The 15,319-nt window shown below is 41.2% G+C and overlaps 1 protein-coding gene across 1 annotated transcript in view; it reads left to right on the top strand.

Annotated features, from left to right (window-relative positions):
• DPP6 (dipeptidyl peptidase like 6) overlaps nucleotides 1–15,319 on the top strand; it is a 408,745-nt gene that overhangs the window by 253,868 nt on the left and 139,558 nt on the right. The window contains exon 4 of the mRNA XM_086467441.1: nucleotides 13,288–13,382. Within this exon, the coding sequence (XP_086323567.1) occupies nucleotides 13,288–13,382 (95 nt within the window). The remainder of the gene's footprint in view (nucleotides 1–13,287; nucleotides 13,383–15,319) is intronic.

The following is a 15,319-nucleotide window of genomic DNA, read 5'->3' as shown; positions in this document are numbered from 1 at the left end:
CGGGGTTGGCTTCTTGAATGTGTTCAAATGATTTGAGTTTCATGGCACTTTAAGGCAAGTGCATACGTGTAAGATAATTTGTTTTACCCCAAAGAAAAGCCAGAAGATTTTGCGCTGTGTTAGAGCTAAAATCTGTAGGTCCCAGTACCAAATTATACCACACTGAGTGATCATGAAACCATAAAACTATGCGATACAGGTATCCAGCAGGACTTTCACAGCTTTACGTGCAACCAGCACTGGGCCTATATACATGCTCCTGAGATTTAAAAGTGATCACTTCGCTGACATCTCTTTCCATTCCCAGTAACGAGGAATAATCTCTGGTAGAAAATATGGTGATCCTGTAAGTGATCCGGAGACAGAAGTGGCCGTGCATGCTGAGAAACAATCCCTGATTATCAGAGTATAATGCCTCTTAAAAGCCACTTCTAGTCTCATGCTTAGCAGGAGAAGAACTCAAAGTAAGACAAGTTTGAAGAGATGAAAGACGGAAAACAAAATGCAAGGAAAAGGAGAATGGGAAGCAACTCCTTAGAACATTTGATTGATGGAGAGAAAGAGCTGAACATGTAACCAGGTTTATGTGTGGCGGGGCAGGGAGTTTGCCTTACAACACTGCTGGCTGGGTATGATGTCAAATTTTCACTTTGCTGCTTGTCTTAAAGTCCCAGCTTCTGGAGACAGGTGACTTAGAAAAATACTTTGATTCGAAAAGAGAATTAAGTAAATATTAACATTTTTAGTACACAAAGACATTATTAAAATTGTGTCTAAATGGTCCTTCAAAAGGTGAATATATTTGGAAGGCAAATGAGAAGAATCCAATGTTTAATTTCATTAGAAAAAATATTTTTAAAACATCAGGTTCTTTTAAAGCCTTATACCTGATTTGTCAATGCTTATGATTTGTAATAATTCACAAAATCTGGATAATCAGCTTCAAAGCATTTTCACTTTCCAGGGAAGGCAGATTACAATGGCATGGATGGGAAAAAAGTAAACAAAGTCTAGTAAAAAGGCAGTGGGAAATGTCAAAGCTCAAACCAAGACCAAAAAAAAATGCAGCTCAGAAGCAATTTCCCCATAAAGAGCAAGATTTTGGATCTTTTGTATAAATTATGGTTATTTTGGCATGCATTGGACCTTGTAAAATGTCAACTGTACATTGATGAGGTGGTAAATCCAACAGTTCAAAGAGACTTTGGGCTCATTGCAGTTATGTTCAGTGTGGTTATTTATGCAGAGTTATTAAGGCAGTTCAGATGCTGCTTGGAAGCGTTGGTCTTGACATGCAGGCACTGCAGTAATACCTAAATACTGTGGTACCTTCAGGTGGCCTGGGAAGAATCAGCAAGACTCGGACAAACATATAAAATCCAGCAATTCTGCCTGGAGAAAGTGTCCAGAAATTTTTCCAATAGTCTAATTTATTATCACCCTAATAAACACTTATTCTCTGCTCAGCAGTCAGTTTTCCTGTTTCCTAGTGGACAAGAGCCCATACCCAAAACCTGCTTCTGCAGCTGGCACTGGTTGCTCACCCAGCTGGCAGCATCAGCAGAGAGCAGGTCCAGCAAGGGCTGAGCTGGCCCATCCACACCATAATGGGGTTAATGCACAGATGCTGGGCCATGTGAAACCGTTTTCGCTGCTGTTTATTATTGCTTCAGTTGATGGACTGACTCATCTTACAAGGCAGATTTCTTGGCAAACTTGTAAGTCAGGAACCTTATTAATAATTTGGAGGTATCTTTTACTTTCTTATTCTCCTTCCCAGTGGGAGTGTTGGCTGTGAACTGTGACATAAAGAATGTCTTAAAACCTTTTTTAAAAATATCACTAGGAGTATGTGTGTACATATATATATTTGTTCCATGTGTTCCATATTTTCCTTCTTCCAGGTTTTAATTTCAGGGGCAGTATTTGTGAGTGTTTACTGTCACCTTTTCCCTTGAAGCATTTAGCTGATACCAAACTCAGTAGCATGCCTGAGGTATGGCCCTGAAACAAATTCACCTTTAACATTTATTCTTTATTTCTTTTCTATTTTAATGCCTCACAAATGAAGATATTTTTACGAGTAGAAATATATACCAATAATTGTAATATTCCTGATTTTTTTTTCCTTAATGGGCACAGAATGGCTAATACAGCTGAATTATCAAGCCAGAATAATATGAGGATGAAAACCAGGAGAGGGTTTATTAGAAATCCATATTTTATATTTTCTTTTCTTCTCCTAAGGCACAAAACTGAGAACATATAATCAATTTTCTGTTGCAATCAACTTTTTTAGAGGAAATAATATTGGACTATATTCAGGAGAGAACAATACAATGTTTTTATCCAGTTTGAGGGACATTATCACCTTGATCACTACAATGTGGGTTGCTCCATCCAAAAAAGATAGATTGCAGTGGGAATAGACATGGTCCAGAGAAGAATAAAGACCATGACAGAAGCATGTAAATGCATGATACAAAGAAGAATTGCCCTGAGTAACAAAGAAATTATGTAAGGATAGAAAATAAACATGAAGTCCTTTTCACTGAATAAGGGCATTCTTTGGTTTTAATGGCATCTACTGAAAGTTGTTAACCCACTGAGTATCCATTGAGAAGAAATTTTTGGACAAAAGGTTGGCCAGGATTCAAGAAAGGACCAGTCAAACTTTTTGTGTAACCGTTTTTCATCCATTGCACTTAAGCCAGGTGTTCGTATTGGCTCTTTTGCTTTAGCATCTGCATCAGTATATTCACCCTCTTAGCAGCAAACCACTGCTGATTCAAAACCAACATCATGCAAGGCAGTGAATGACGCATGATGTTGGTTCCTTGGTGGAGAAAAGAATAGGATCAAGAACAAGTGAAATAAGAAATTCAGGAATCATTTTTGGGGTTTGGTGTGGTGCTCCCTGCAGGAGCTGGCCCAGTTACTGCAGGCAAACCGATTTGAGATGTTAAGGGAAAGCCATTTCCTTAGCTGACACTAATTTTTTCATTCTCTCATCAGTTATTTTTTTAAAAAATGGGATTGCATGTGTAATTGTAAACTACTCCTCCAACAGGAGTTCACTTGTGGTTGGGTGCAGGGAGACTCTGTTCTCCTCCAGGTGCTGTTCCTTGCCAGGTCCGCTGCCCATCATTGCATCCAATTATTTATTAATGGTTCTTTGCAAGAGTTGTAAGTGTTTTCATCGGCTCTGTAATGTGGTGCCCTCTTGTGACCAGTCCAAAACCAGTCATCACCCACTGGTATACTGAAATGTATAGGATGTTGGATTTCATGTCTTCTCCACCTTGATTTTCAAAAGCCTGGAGTCAGGGTGATGGCCATGGCTTTGCTGGACTCGTTTTACAGTTAGAGTTCAGCACGGTCATGCTTTGCCAGACACATCTGAAATGACAGAGTAGCATAAAAGGCATCATGAAATATTGCACACAAAGACAATTAAAACTTCATCCAGAGCTGTATACACAGCAAATTTTCCTGTTACTATGCAAAGATCTCATTCAGTCTGTACTGAAATTTAGTACTCTGCCCACGATAATAATAATGAAAAGGAAAAAAATTCACTTTATATGTTCTTTCTCTCCATCATGGCCACTAACAAGTGTAATTTGGTTGGAGGCAAAGAGAAGGAGGCAAGGAAATGCACAGAGGATTTAAGCAAACAAGCTGTGGGGTCACATTTTAATGAAAATTTATTCATGGATTCCTTTTTTCTCGGTGTCAAATGGATTATTACATTTACGTGTAACACTTTGGGTTATGCGCTCCCCTGTGTAAAGCTGAAGAGAATGAGACAGATAAGACCTGGTGCATTTGGAAGAGAAGAGAGAGGCTGCTGGGCGATGCTGCACTGGCCTGGGGGACAATCAGGGAGTGCTTGGAGCAAGTGTACCTGCACGAAGCAGGCAAGGTGGGGATGGCCAAGCAGGAATGGTAGCTTGGGCTCTCATATGAGCTAGCAACTACTATGGTAAAAGCCCTAGAGGTTTTAAACTCCCAGTAGAATCTGTGCTACTGTGTGTTTGGGGCTGCGCCACCCACGCTGGCCACATTGCAGAGCTTTGATAAGCTGATAAACGCTACCTGTTGTCCACACTTTGTTTTGCTGTGCAGATGCGTGGTGAGACCATGAAAAATATGTGGGGTGTGGATAAAGGCATCATGGATCATTTCCTGGGAAATTAGTTGTTTGGGGTTAAATTGCTTTTGGCTTGTGTGGAATGTGGGAAGTTTCTGGCAGGGAATCAAAGGGAAGAGTGTAATCTGGTATGTCCAGCTGTCCGGGCTCAGGTATTCTAGGGATCATCTGCACTTTCCCTGCTACAATGTCTGGGATTTGAAGAGAATGTGGCGTGAGCACAACTGAACAGGAAGAGAGGATGGCAGAGAATTTTTGAGGAAGATTTCTCAGCTCTGGAATCCGTGAAAGCCAGCTTAGTGTGCTGCAAAGTCCCCATGCTGCTGTCAGTCATTACAGAGATAAAGTGGGGGCAACAAGCAATAAGATGTATGTTTTTACTGTTATTGTTAGGCTTTTGCAGCACTTTTGTAATTGGGATGATTTGCCCTGGATGGAGTCAAAATGGATTTACTCCAGAGGATTTCTCATTCATTTTTTCCCTAATTGTAGTTTCTCTCTTACCCCCGCCCCCATGTGTTATAAGAACAGGTAGAAGCAGGGAAGAGGAGTTATTTGAAGTTGAAACGAGTTCTCTGTTTCTCACATGGACTTCAGATTTTCATGCCTATTGCCACTAAGCCATGATCTGAGCCTACAGAGTTCCCAGATTGGGGCTCTTTGAAGTGTAGTTCAGTCTCACAAACGAGAGGAAGGAGCGGAATTGTACGTGGTTTCAAGTTTGGGACTGAAATTTCAAAGGTGTGCTCTGCCTGGATTTCAGGCTTAGTGCTGAGGTCTTCTCTCAATGAGACTGAATAAGCTTTTTTTTTGAGTTTGGGTCTTGAAAGATTTGGGATTAGACAAAAAAGAGAAACAGACTGGCATTACTGATTTTTATAGTTTTAAGTTTTCCCAGGACTCGGCCTTCTTTGAGCTTTTGACAAGTTAGTTTACAAGCCTGCTAGAGATGCATGTTGGTATGGGAATTTTCCTGAGCTATAATTGTGTTTTATTGTACTGGTACTACTGTAAAAGTGCTGTATTTGTGCACCAAGTGCACCTGCATTGAGGTGATGAGCAATTAAAACCACTTCTTGCATAATAAAGCACATTCTATCATGTTGCACTTACTTAATGTACCAATGCAGTGTGTTATACAGCATTTAGCTAAATTACGGTAAACCACCTATTTAAAGAAGTTTTCTTTTCAGCCTTTCATGTGAAAAAAAAAAAAAAAATGCTGGAAGCAGTAAAAGGATAATGACCCATAATTCCAGAAAGATAAAAATGGGATTTCAGTTGTCTCCTGGAATTAAAGGCTGTAGCGATGTTGTTAAAGGCAAGCTGTTCTCCGTCCCCTGTTGCTCCATTGCATCAGCTTCACGAAGTATAACAGATTCTTACTTATTTCTGCATGGCAGAGTAGTAAGGCTGAAGAAAACAGGAGTTGCTGGTGGGGGCAGGTGGATTGAAGACAAAAGGCGGGGTGGTGGCAAGGGGCTGAGATGAGTTCCAAGTGACAAGGTCTATAGGGACCATCCCTAAGGACCAGCTCTCACTGAGAGTGGGGTGAAGCTGTGGGTATGGAAATGGGGTTTCATTGCCATTCACCATTCATGATCCTTGCCTCCCTCTCTCTCTCTTATCCCAGAGCCAGCCTACTGCAGCACCAGGGGACAGGAGATGGGAAGCCTTCCCTGCATTTTCTCTCTGGGAAGCAGCTCGGTATCAAAACAAGTTTGGCTTCTGCTCTGGGGAGGGAATTTCAGATTCAGTTGTTTATGGGTACATGCTATAAATATCAAATAGATGCACTGCAGTATGTCTTGAAAGAACAACAGATCATGATATTAAATGCATCATCACAACAGTCATTGTTTCCACCTGAATTTGGGGTTGCATCTGTCTGGCCACCTGAACAGGCTTCCATCGGGGACTGATTGTGCCTTTATTTTGCAATATCTTCTGTGTGGTTACGTTTTACAGCAGTTAGGGAGCTTGCATGGTCCTGTCACTTGTTCAAGATCTATTCCCTGTGCTTTTCTGAGGAGCAAACCATACCTGTCCATGGAGTTCAGGTTTTGAAGGGATCACTGTCCTTGTCATGCAAAGGTATGTAGGTGTATAAGGTGTATACATGCAAAGGTATGTGACTCCAGTTAAGCAGATACTGTCCTAAGTGGGTCAATAATCCTGTAGGCCCACTAAATAAAGTACAATTTCTCCTTTTATGAAAGCAAAGTAAAGTAAGTGTTTCTTAGCCTGTCTGTGCTCATCATTCTCTCTGCTCATAGCATGCTTAACCTTTTTCCTTTTCCTTGGTGCTTCTTGTTAGTGTTCTGCTGCATCTGGCAGGATTAAGGGTTTTTTTAAGGTCTTGGTCTCATGCACAGCAGCCTGTTAACCTGATCTTGCCCTATTTTCTCCTCTGCGTTGTTCAGAAAATGTTTTTTTAGCAGGAAATCCTAAGTCCTCCCCAGTTTACTTTCCATGCGAGATGCTCACGTGAGCTGTGGATGACTGTTCTTAGCGTATGTGTCTGGTGCTTTGGCTGGCGCTGACGGGCCGCTCTCTCCCCTCGGGGCTCTGCTGCACGTGGGCTGGCTTGTGGGTGCGAATGCCGATAGTCACAGCTGTGAACGCTCCCTGCTGCCCAGCCCACAGCCTGCCCGGGTACCCGGTTCGGTTGTGACGCAGTTCCCGCAGAGACATACTGTATTTCAGTGTAAACTGGCAGCCTCCCCCAGTCCTGCAAATGTGGGTAATCACTGCCAGCCAATATTTTTTTTCCTGTGTGCTGTGGATAGTATGGGTTTGCTTTCTCCAGCTGGACCCTTCTTTTTGGCCCTGGGGTGTGTGTGCTGGGGATGAGGGCTGTGAGACCCCGAAGCCCACCCAAGGGGCACACCCACTGCTTTGCCCACCTCTGGTCTCCATCCACTGTGCTGAGGCTCACCTGGCCCTTCAGAAAGCTTGTTGGGATGCTAAACAAGCAGAAGATTTTTTTTTTTTTAATTTTAATTCCACTGCCTCATCCTCATGTATTTTTCCAAATGAATACGATTGTAGTACATGCTGTTGCCAGTCTGAAAATACCAACTCTGTCTGAAAAAAATCTGTCCTGCTGTTGCAGCCTTCCTGCACGTTATCTTGTTAGATGGTAAGTGCTAACCAGTTGTGTCTGATCGATACCTGCCTGGGAGGACTCCAAGAAACTCTCAGCTGGTTCAGGCACTGTTGTCACGTCAGCAAAGGGGTCTCAGCCTGGCTGAGTGCTGAATGGTGTCCTGCACCACAGCAGACAGTGCTGCAGGGCTGGTGGAAGAATTTTATCTTACATCTTTAGATGTAAGATAAAATTCTAAAATTCTGACTGCTTTGGCCCCACAACCGCTTTTCTGTTTTGGAAGTGAGAGAGTGATAACATCAGGCTCTTGATTCATTTGCAGCTGCAGTAATTATCTTCGTTGGGTTGAACAGGATGTGGTGTTTTCAGTTCTGGAAAGCTCAGGGTTTCCGACCCCACTGTAAAGCCCATCAGATGCAAACCGCCTGCTAGCTGCTGTGGGTCACACCTGAGATCAGGTCTAGCAGGGACCTTTCTACTGCAGCAGGGATGAGAAATAACAGCACAGTGGCTTGGTGGTCCCGTGACATTCGCTCCATCCCAGCAGCGTACATGGCCTGGTGCAGTGTGACCTTGGTCCCCGGGGAGCGATGCGGGCTCACTCCCACGGGGCATGCTGCCGTCTGCTCTCTTGACACAGCATAATTTGTTTGCCAGCCTTGCTGGTCCTGCTGGTATCTGGAGGCTCATTTATCTGAAATGGTTCAGAACAACTTCAGGACTTAAATTTTCTTTATTCACCAATCTCCCTTAATCTTAGGGATTGAGAACGATAATTCCCCCGATGCTGAGTTTCATCAGACCGAGACTCATTCAATTATCTTTCGTGTCTGTTGATGTGAAACTACAGGACTTGAGAAGTTGCTTTTTCCTCTAAGTCAGTGGCTCTAAATGACTGGAGCTGTCCTAACAGTCCTGATACTATCTTCTAGCTTCCGCTAACTCTTAATGCTGACTTGCTGCATGTGCATTTTCTAACTTTTTTTTCTCAGCTTTTCGTTCATTGGTTGCTAAACTGGTAGAAAATTGCAATTTCATTAAAAATAATTTTTTACAGCTGGATTTAAATTCTTATTCTTTCCCATCTTTTATCACATAGTTCTGCTTTCTGCTTTCCATAATCTGATGAATAATGAAAATTCTCTTCAAAGCATGCGAGTCCTGATATTATCTTATAAACCAGTCTCTAATCTCTGATAGTGTGTACTTACTTAGTCTCATCAGAGAAGCTGTACAGCCATAAATTCATGAGCACTGACGCTAATGCAAATCTGTATTCCTAGAGCTAGATGTAATTCTTTCAGTTTCTTTGCACCACCAGCACTCAAAAATACTCCTTCTAGAAGTAAAATTGTCCCAGACCTTCTCGTCCACTGCGATGAGCTGTTTAGTCTGGTGCCCAGTCTGACCCATAGCAGTCTGAAACCCAGGGATGTTGGCTCAGGCAAGTGTTCCCCTAGCCCAGTGTTGAGTGTCTAACCGTGGCAATAGCTGATGCTATGTTGGACTTGAGCCCGGCCCTTTTTAGTGGTCCGTCATGAAGCAGCCCTGCATTAGGGATGATAGATGATATATCCTGCCTATTTCCTTTAATAACTGTCAGTTTATAAATTGCCCATGACTTTTTGTACTCCCTTGTTTTATATCATGGCAAACGATCCATGCTGTCTTGCTCTCTTGATGGTGTCCAGTGTTTCGTTGGCTGTTTAGGCTGCCTCTGCATATTGAGCTGATAATTCAGGGTCCCCAAATGATACCAGTGACTGCCTCATGAGTTTCAACTGACAGTGCCAGGACAGCAGCACCAGTGGGCAAGTTTCCAGAGACCCCATGCCTTTTCTGATGGTAAAATCTTGGAAAGCATTGGCCGGGTAGCATGCCTGAAAGTGTAGAACCTGCATTGGGCTTGTAGTGCATAATGCATTATTCTCTTAGGAAAAATCCCAACATTTTGTCTTGTTTCACCCTAAACAAGAGGTCAGTGGGCAGAGCTGCCAGGCTAAGCAAACCCACGTGTGTGCTGTTCCTGGTGGGGGCTCAGTGCCTGCAAGGGACGTGAGAGCTGTTTTCTCTGCGTGCATATTTCTTGACTGAATTTCAGAAACAAGTGTACAAAGAAGTGGGGAAACTCTGACACCCACTGGTCTTGGGGTTCTGATTTTATCCATCCTGCTTAGCAGGTTTTTAAAAATTTCTGCCAAGGCTCCCCCGTTCCTCTATGCTGACTCTGTACAGCACTAAGGCTGCTCCACTATTTCTAGTAATCACTGCTTTTTGTAATCAGTCACTTTTGTAAGCGTGACTACATATCTGTGTCTGCACTCACAGACACATAATATATTCTACCAACCCAACAATTTCCTGGAAGTTGAAAGAGGGGGAGGAGTTGGCGAAGTGAACTCTGCTGTTGAAGAAATGGAATAAATGGCTTTATGCCTGAAAGTTGCAATTTTCAGCATCATTTACACTGAATACAAGCCCCAAAGAAAGGCAGGTATAAAAAATGAGATGCAGTGATGACCTTTATCAGCTGTGGTGACAACTATAAATCAGGCTGCAAATTCTCATCAGCTCGCTGGACAGAATTCATTACAGACAGAGGTTGCTGCATTGCTTTTTCTCTTTGATTGAGGTATGTCCCATTTAAATAAATGCTCTTGCACTGGAACAAATAACACACTTCAAAACAGAAGTCCAGGGATATTATTCATTGATTCTTTTGAGGACTAAGATAATACGAATTACAGACCAGCTAAACCTCACAGTGTTTTGCTTGGAATATAATGCAGATCAATTTGTTCTTCTCTTAAGCAGACCAATTTTCTGTTCATTAATTCAGACACTGTGTTGATGGCTTGTATTGAATATGATAGCAAGATTTACAGCCCTAACAGGTCTCTGCTTCATTTATTCTTCCTTAGTCATACCAGAAGTACACGCAGCAGATTAGCACCTGGTTTTAAACTTGTTACACTTTAACAAATGATGGGAAAGTCTTTCATCTCCTATTTCCAACTATGGAGCAACTTTTATGCAATCATCTTGAAATTTCACAGTTTATTAAAATGTTATTTTTTTTGGAGCATGGGTAGCAATAAAAGTTTAGTAGCAATGTCATTATGGGCAGTAATGTAACTTCCATCAGTTCATGCAATGCTCAGGAAATAGCTATCAAATATTAACAGCCTCACAGAGTCTTTAGATTAATAAGTTACTTTACCTGTATACTGAACTTTGAGCCGAGTTTCATTGCTAGTTTTTTCTGTAAATAGGAAATATCCTGAGAGGCTTACAATTATGCACATTCTTTGCTGGCCATCTTTACAATGTGATTTTTCTGCCTGGAACTTAGTATGTAGTTGGAAAACAGCCTGTATTGTGGACACAGCATGATTATTAAAGAGAGAATCTTTTTCAAAATGTTTGATAATTAGGTAATATTCTGTCTCTCAGTTTAGTTATTCCTCTTATTTCTGGAATACCTGAAAATAAAGATTTGGACTGTATACTTTCCTCGTATAACAAGTGATGCTTCAGCCTTTATGGCCTAAGGATATAAAGGCAAGGTGTGTAAGAAGCATTAATACCTTTTATTGTATCACTTTCTAAATTGTTCATATAAAGGCATTTCTTAAGGATCTGGACACAGAAGCTGGAAGTTAAAGTTGTAAATAGGTTGGTGCTGGATCAGACCCCAGAGATCGTCTCTTCTCATGTCTGGGCTGGAACAAGAGCAAATTCTTAGGAAATATTTTAAAAACGTGTGAATTTCTCAGGATGGTAATTCAGGATATACTTCTGGTCACTCACAATCGCAGGTTCAAGGGCTTCTAAAAAAAAAAAAAAAGCATCTCCCTTCAAGACCCATAATCTTTGATGGATTTTTATTCCATTTTTCTAATTCTTGTTTGGACCCACATGCAGTCCTGACACCTACTCTACTCTGGGACTGTGACTTCCACAGCTTGTTTACCTTCTGTGTGAAGAAATAATCCCTTTTATTTGTGTTGAACCTGTCACTGACTGGTGTCATTTAGTGCCTCCCAATATTTATTTTGGAAAAGGCAGGGAACGAGCATTCATTATTTATCTTCTCCGTGCTGCTTATGACTTTTTTGATTTCTGTCCTAGTTCTGTTCAATCAGTTCTTTCCCAGGTTTAAGAAGCTTAGTTTGTTCAGTCATAAATTGTATGAAGCAATATTTTAAAGTCCTGAATATAATCAGACATGCTTGTGAAAATGCCATGGCCTTGGACAACACTCCAGAACTAATGACAAAATTTTAATATTGTCAAATCCAAACACAAACTCTTTTAATTATTCTGGTCTCAAATGCAAGTCTTAATCTAATTCAGATCCTGCTTTTTTTTTTTTCAGGACTGAAAGTGTTGATAAAATTTATTCCATAATGAAAAGAAAGAGATGCTTTGAGAACTTTGCCTATGAGTCTGACGGGCTGCTGCTGCGATGTGGACACTGAGAATCTTAAGTCTCTAAAATATTGCTGTTTGGAGAGGATCATCTGTATTGCAGCAACAGTTTGGCCTCACAGACTCTGATTCATCCCAGTCTCAGAAAAGATTTGTTCTTCCTACACTTACATGTAAAACAGTGATATGTAGGAGATGACTGTTTTTATTGATAGTAATAAGTGCAGTGTAGAAGCTTTTTGTTTGCACTTCAGAGCATTTTACAAAGGAGGTTAATCACTGTGATGAGTATTGTCATCACCAGCTTAGAAATAAAAGACAACTGAAATACAGGTAAGGAAGGAGTATGCTTGGTCTGTACACCAAAGTTTTGAAAGAACTGGGTCTCTGGACCCAGTGTCTTCAGCAGGTTACCCCAAGCTGGGCAGTGTGCATCTGTTTGAGGTTACAATGAGCTGGGTCTGTGCTTTCATGAATCCGATAGGATTTAAACTCACCTTTGACTCATCCCAGAACAACCCATGGATAATGTTTAACCATTCACGTGTCCCTAACACTTCTGGGATGAATCATGGTAGCTGTGCTGGGGTAGTCATAGTGAAGGTAGGCAATGAGGAAGAAGTTTGGTGGGATTCATCAATTCTCGTTCTTAGTTTAGCCAGGTTGGGAAAAAAAACAACAAACCAGCAACGATACTCTTGTGCCAGGAAGCGCTGCCAAATCTTTTAATGGCAGTGTGCTTGGGACGTATGTTTTATCTGTGGGGCAGTACCTGAACACACTGATCAGACTTGAATTTCAGTTTATGAGACCTGAAAAAGTCACAACTCTTTATTGTTGTAATGGTTTTTCATCCTGAGTCTTTGACCTGCTGCCCCACCCTCATTTGGAGTCTCTTTCACACATCTTTCCCAGTGTTTCTGTCAAGTAGGTTTTGAGCTTTGAGAGCTGAAGACTACCTCCTGCCAGTGCAGCAGCTACTGTGGGGGATTCTTGCCCTTGCCCAGGTGCCCTAAATGCTGGGGTAGTCCTGATGTGCAATAGGAACAAGCTGATTTGTCTTGTTCCATGTGAAAAAGACAGTTTCTCTGCAAGCATCTCCTTCTGGTATTAGTTTGCAGGACAAATGGCAGAGCTGGAAGACTTGTACATTATTACGTTCCAGAATCTGTTATGTTAGAGAGTGATTGGCCTTTAACTTTCAGACACTTTCTAGGCACCTGACTTACTCAACTCCTACAGAGACTGTGGATCTTGGAAACCTGTAAGCACAAGGAATATTTTTTCATCTTGTTTTTTTCTACACTAACACTATAGCCGGCTGTGTATGTATATTCAAAACAGGTCACCTCCTTGCATTCAGCTCTGGGAAAGTGTGGCAGAATAAACACGTGACAAAGACTAACCATGAGGTTTAATGACTATCCTGGAAGTCACTTTAACATCACAGCAATATGTGTTAAAGAAAATAAATAAATCTGTGTTCTTTAGAGGGAAGTCCCCAGCAGTACTTTTGGTTCAAGTCCGTAATTAGGTTCTACACAAACAGACAATTTCAGATTTCCTTAATGTTCTTTTCTTTTCCCCTTTGCAGATAATGAATTCATATATAGAAACCAGAATGGCACAGTGATTCTGAGGAATGTCGAAACTAACAATTCAACAATATTAATAGAAAACAAAAAAATTGTAAGTATTTTCTATAATGAGTAGCAGAATTTCACAGCTGTATTGCGGTTCAATCTGTAAAGCAGAAAATGACTTGGGTTTCAACTTCGTGTATTGTCAAGGAGAAGCAGTACGCTGGTAATACTATGGGCTACACAATGACTGATAACGTGAAACTGAACTCCAGCTTTTGTTATTGTTCTGCAAGCTCGGTTTCTTTCATACTACAGGAAAGTATTATATAGATATTTGAAGCTAGTCTTGCATGTCATACATGATTGGAAGATGCATGATTTGCGTCTTTGTATGCTTAATAGAAAAGACAATTTATGTAATTTACTGTCTGTTGGTAGCATTCTCCACATTCCTTTGTGCAAATACTTATTTTTTAATTTGTGGATTTGCTGATTTTTCTTGCCTAATGATTGAAATTTAATTTCAGGGTTGTTAATGAATAGTGTTGATGAATGGAAGTGGAGTTGCATATGAGAGAAACCCCAAGAAGTTACTGGGAAAAAAAGTTGTTAGGTTGCTATTAAAATGAATGAAAAAATAAATTTACAGCTGATACAGAGTATTATTTATAATGATGAAAGTGTTTTGTAGCACTGTGTTTTGTAGTAGATGAAGCCAGCATTGTGGCAGAAGTTAGTACGCTAAATGTCAGACTGTTTTCAATAATTCCTGTAAGAAGTTAATTTCTGAAGTAAAATACACTTATGTTTGCTCCAACAATGAGTTATGAATCGTATTGCGCTGGTAAAGTTGTCATTTATGCAGTACTTGCATAAGATTTTGATTAACTTGAGGGGTTTTTGTTGTACTGTATCATTGCAAAACTACAAAAGCAGAGGATGGCTAACAGAGACTTGTCTTAATGACCCAAGACATGTAGAAAACAGCTTTATAAACTCAAAAGCTAAAAGTAAATCTATACGAAAACTATAAAACCACATTTCAGGTTGATTTTATTTTGCAGTGTGAGTACATGACTCATACAAAGCTCAAGTACAGTATTAATACATTTCAATGAGACAAAGAATTTATCAGTGAATTGTTATTGCAGGACCCAACGTTAAACTTCACATGCTGCCATTTAGCCTTCAACCTTTGCTATATCTCATAAGCAATCCTGTTTTAGCAGAGTGTAACCCCTTTCTTTACAATTCTGCTAAGGGTAAAGGAATGGGCTGGCTTCCTTTAATGTCAAGGTCTGTTGAAGCCAAACTGCTTCCATTAGGCCTCTGTTTATTCCCCTGGGGTTTTTTTTTTGCTATTTGTAAGAAAAGCATGGTGTTACAAGGTAATTCTACTTTTTCATGCTGTGGGCTCCCTACTGCCTCTTCTACCCTTGCACCTCTGCTCTCTTGGTAAATAAATCTGCAGAACATCACCTCCATGTTAATCCAAAAAGTCCTGATAAAAGAACTGCCGTTACACCTCATCCAGGCACGTTGTCTTTGTCTTCTTCCTTCCCAGCTCTGGGTCAGAAAAACTTTTGCTACCTTGGCATGTTTTCCTTTCTCCGTGTTACTAATATAACAGTAAATAAAATCTGTCTTCGTGCTGACATTGCTGCCTGTCACACTCCCCTGGTACACCCATTTTGATCCGTGCTGGCCCATCAGCCCATTAGGTTGTTCAGAGAGGTGGTAGATGCCCCATCCAAGGAAACATTCAAGGTCAGGTTGGACAGATCTCTGAGCAACCTGATCTGGCTAAAGACGTCCCCGCTTGTAGCAGAGGAGTTGGACTGGATGACCTTTAAAGGTCCCTTCCAACACAAACCAGTCTATGATTTTATGATCAGTGCCCTCCGCCTGTGGCGGTCCCCTGGGTTCCCCACGCACTGCCTCCAGCCTCGCTGGCCTTGGGGAGGACTTTCCCAGTGGGTTACTGTGCATTTCCCTTCAGCCCAAATTCCCTTTTCCATTTTGCTCCATGGGAATCTGTCAAGG

Source organism: Leptosomus discolor, chromosome 6, assembly GCF_034619465.1.
Source record: "Leptosomus discolor isolate bLepDis1 chromosome 6, bLepDis1.hap2, whole genome shotgun sequence".
NCBI classification, from domain to species: domain Eukaryota; kingdom Metazoa; phylum Chordata; class Aves; order Leptosomiformes; family Leptosomidae; genus Leptosomus; species Leptosomus discolor.
Note: the sequence above shows the minus strand (reverse complement) of the source record. Positions and strands in the feature narration are given on the sequence as shown.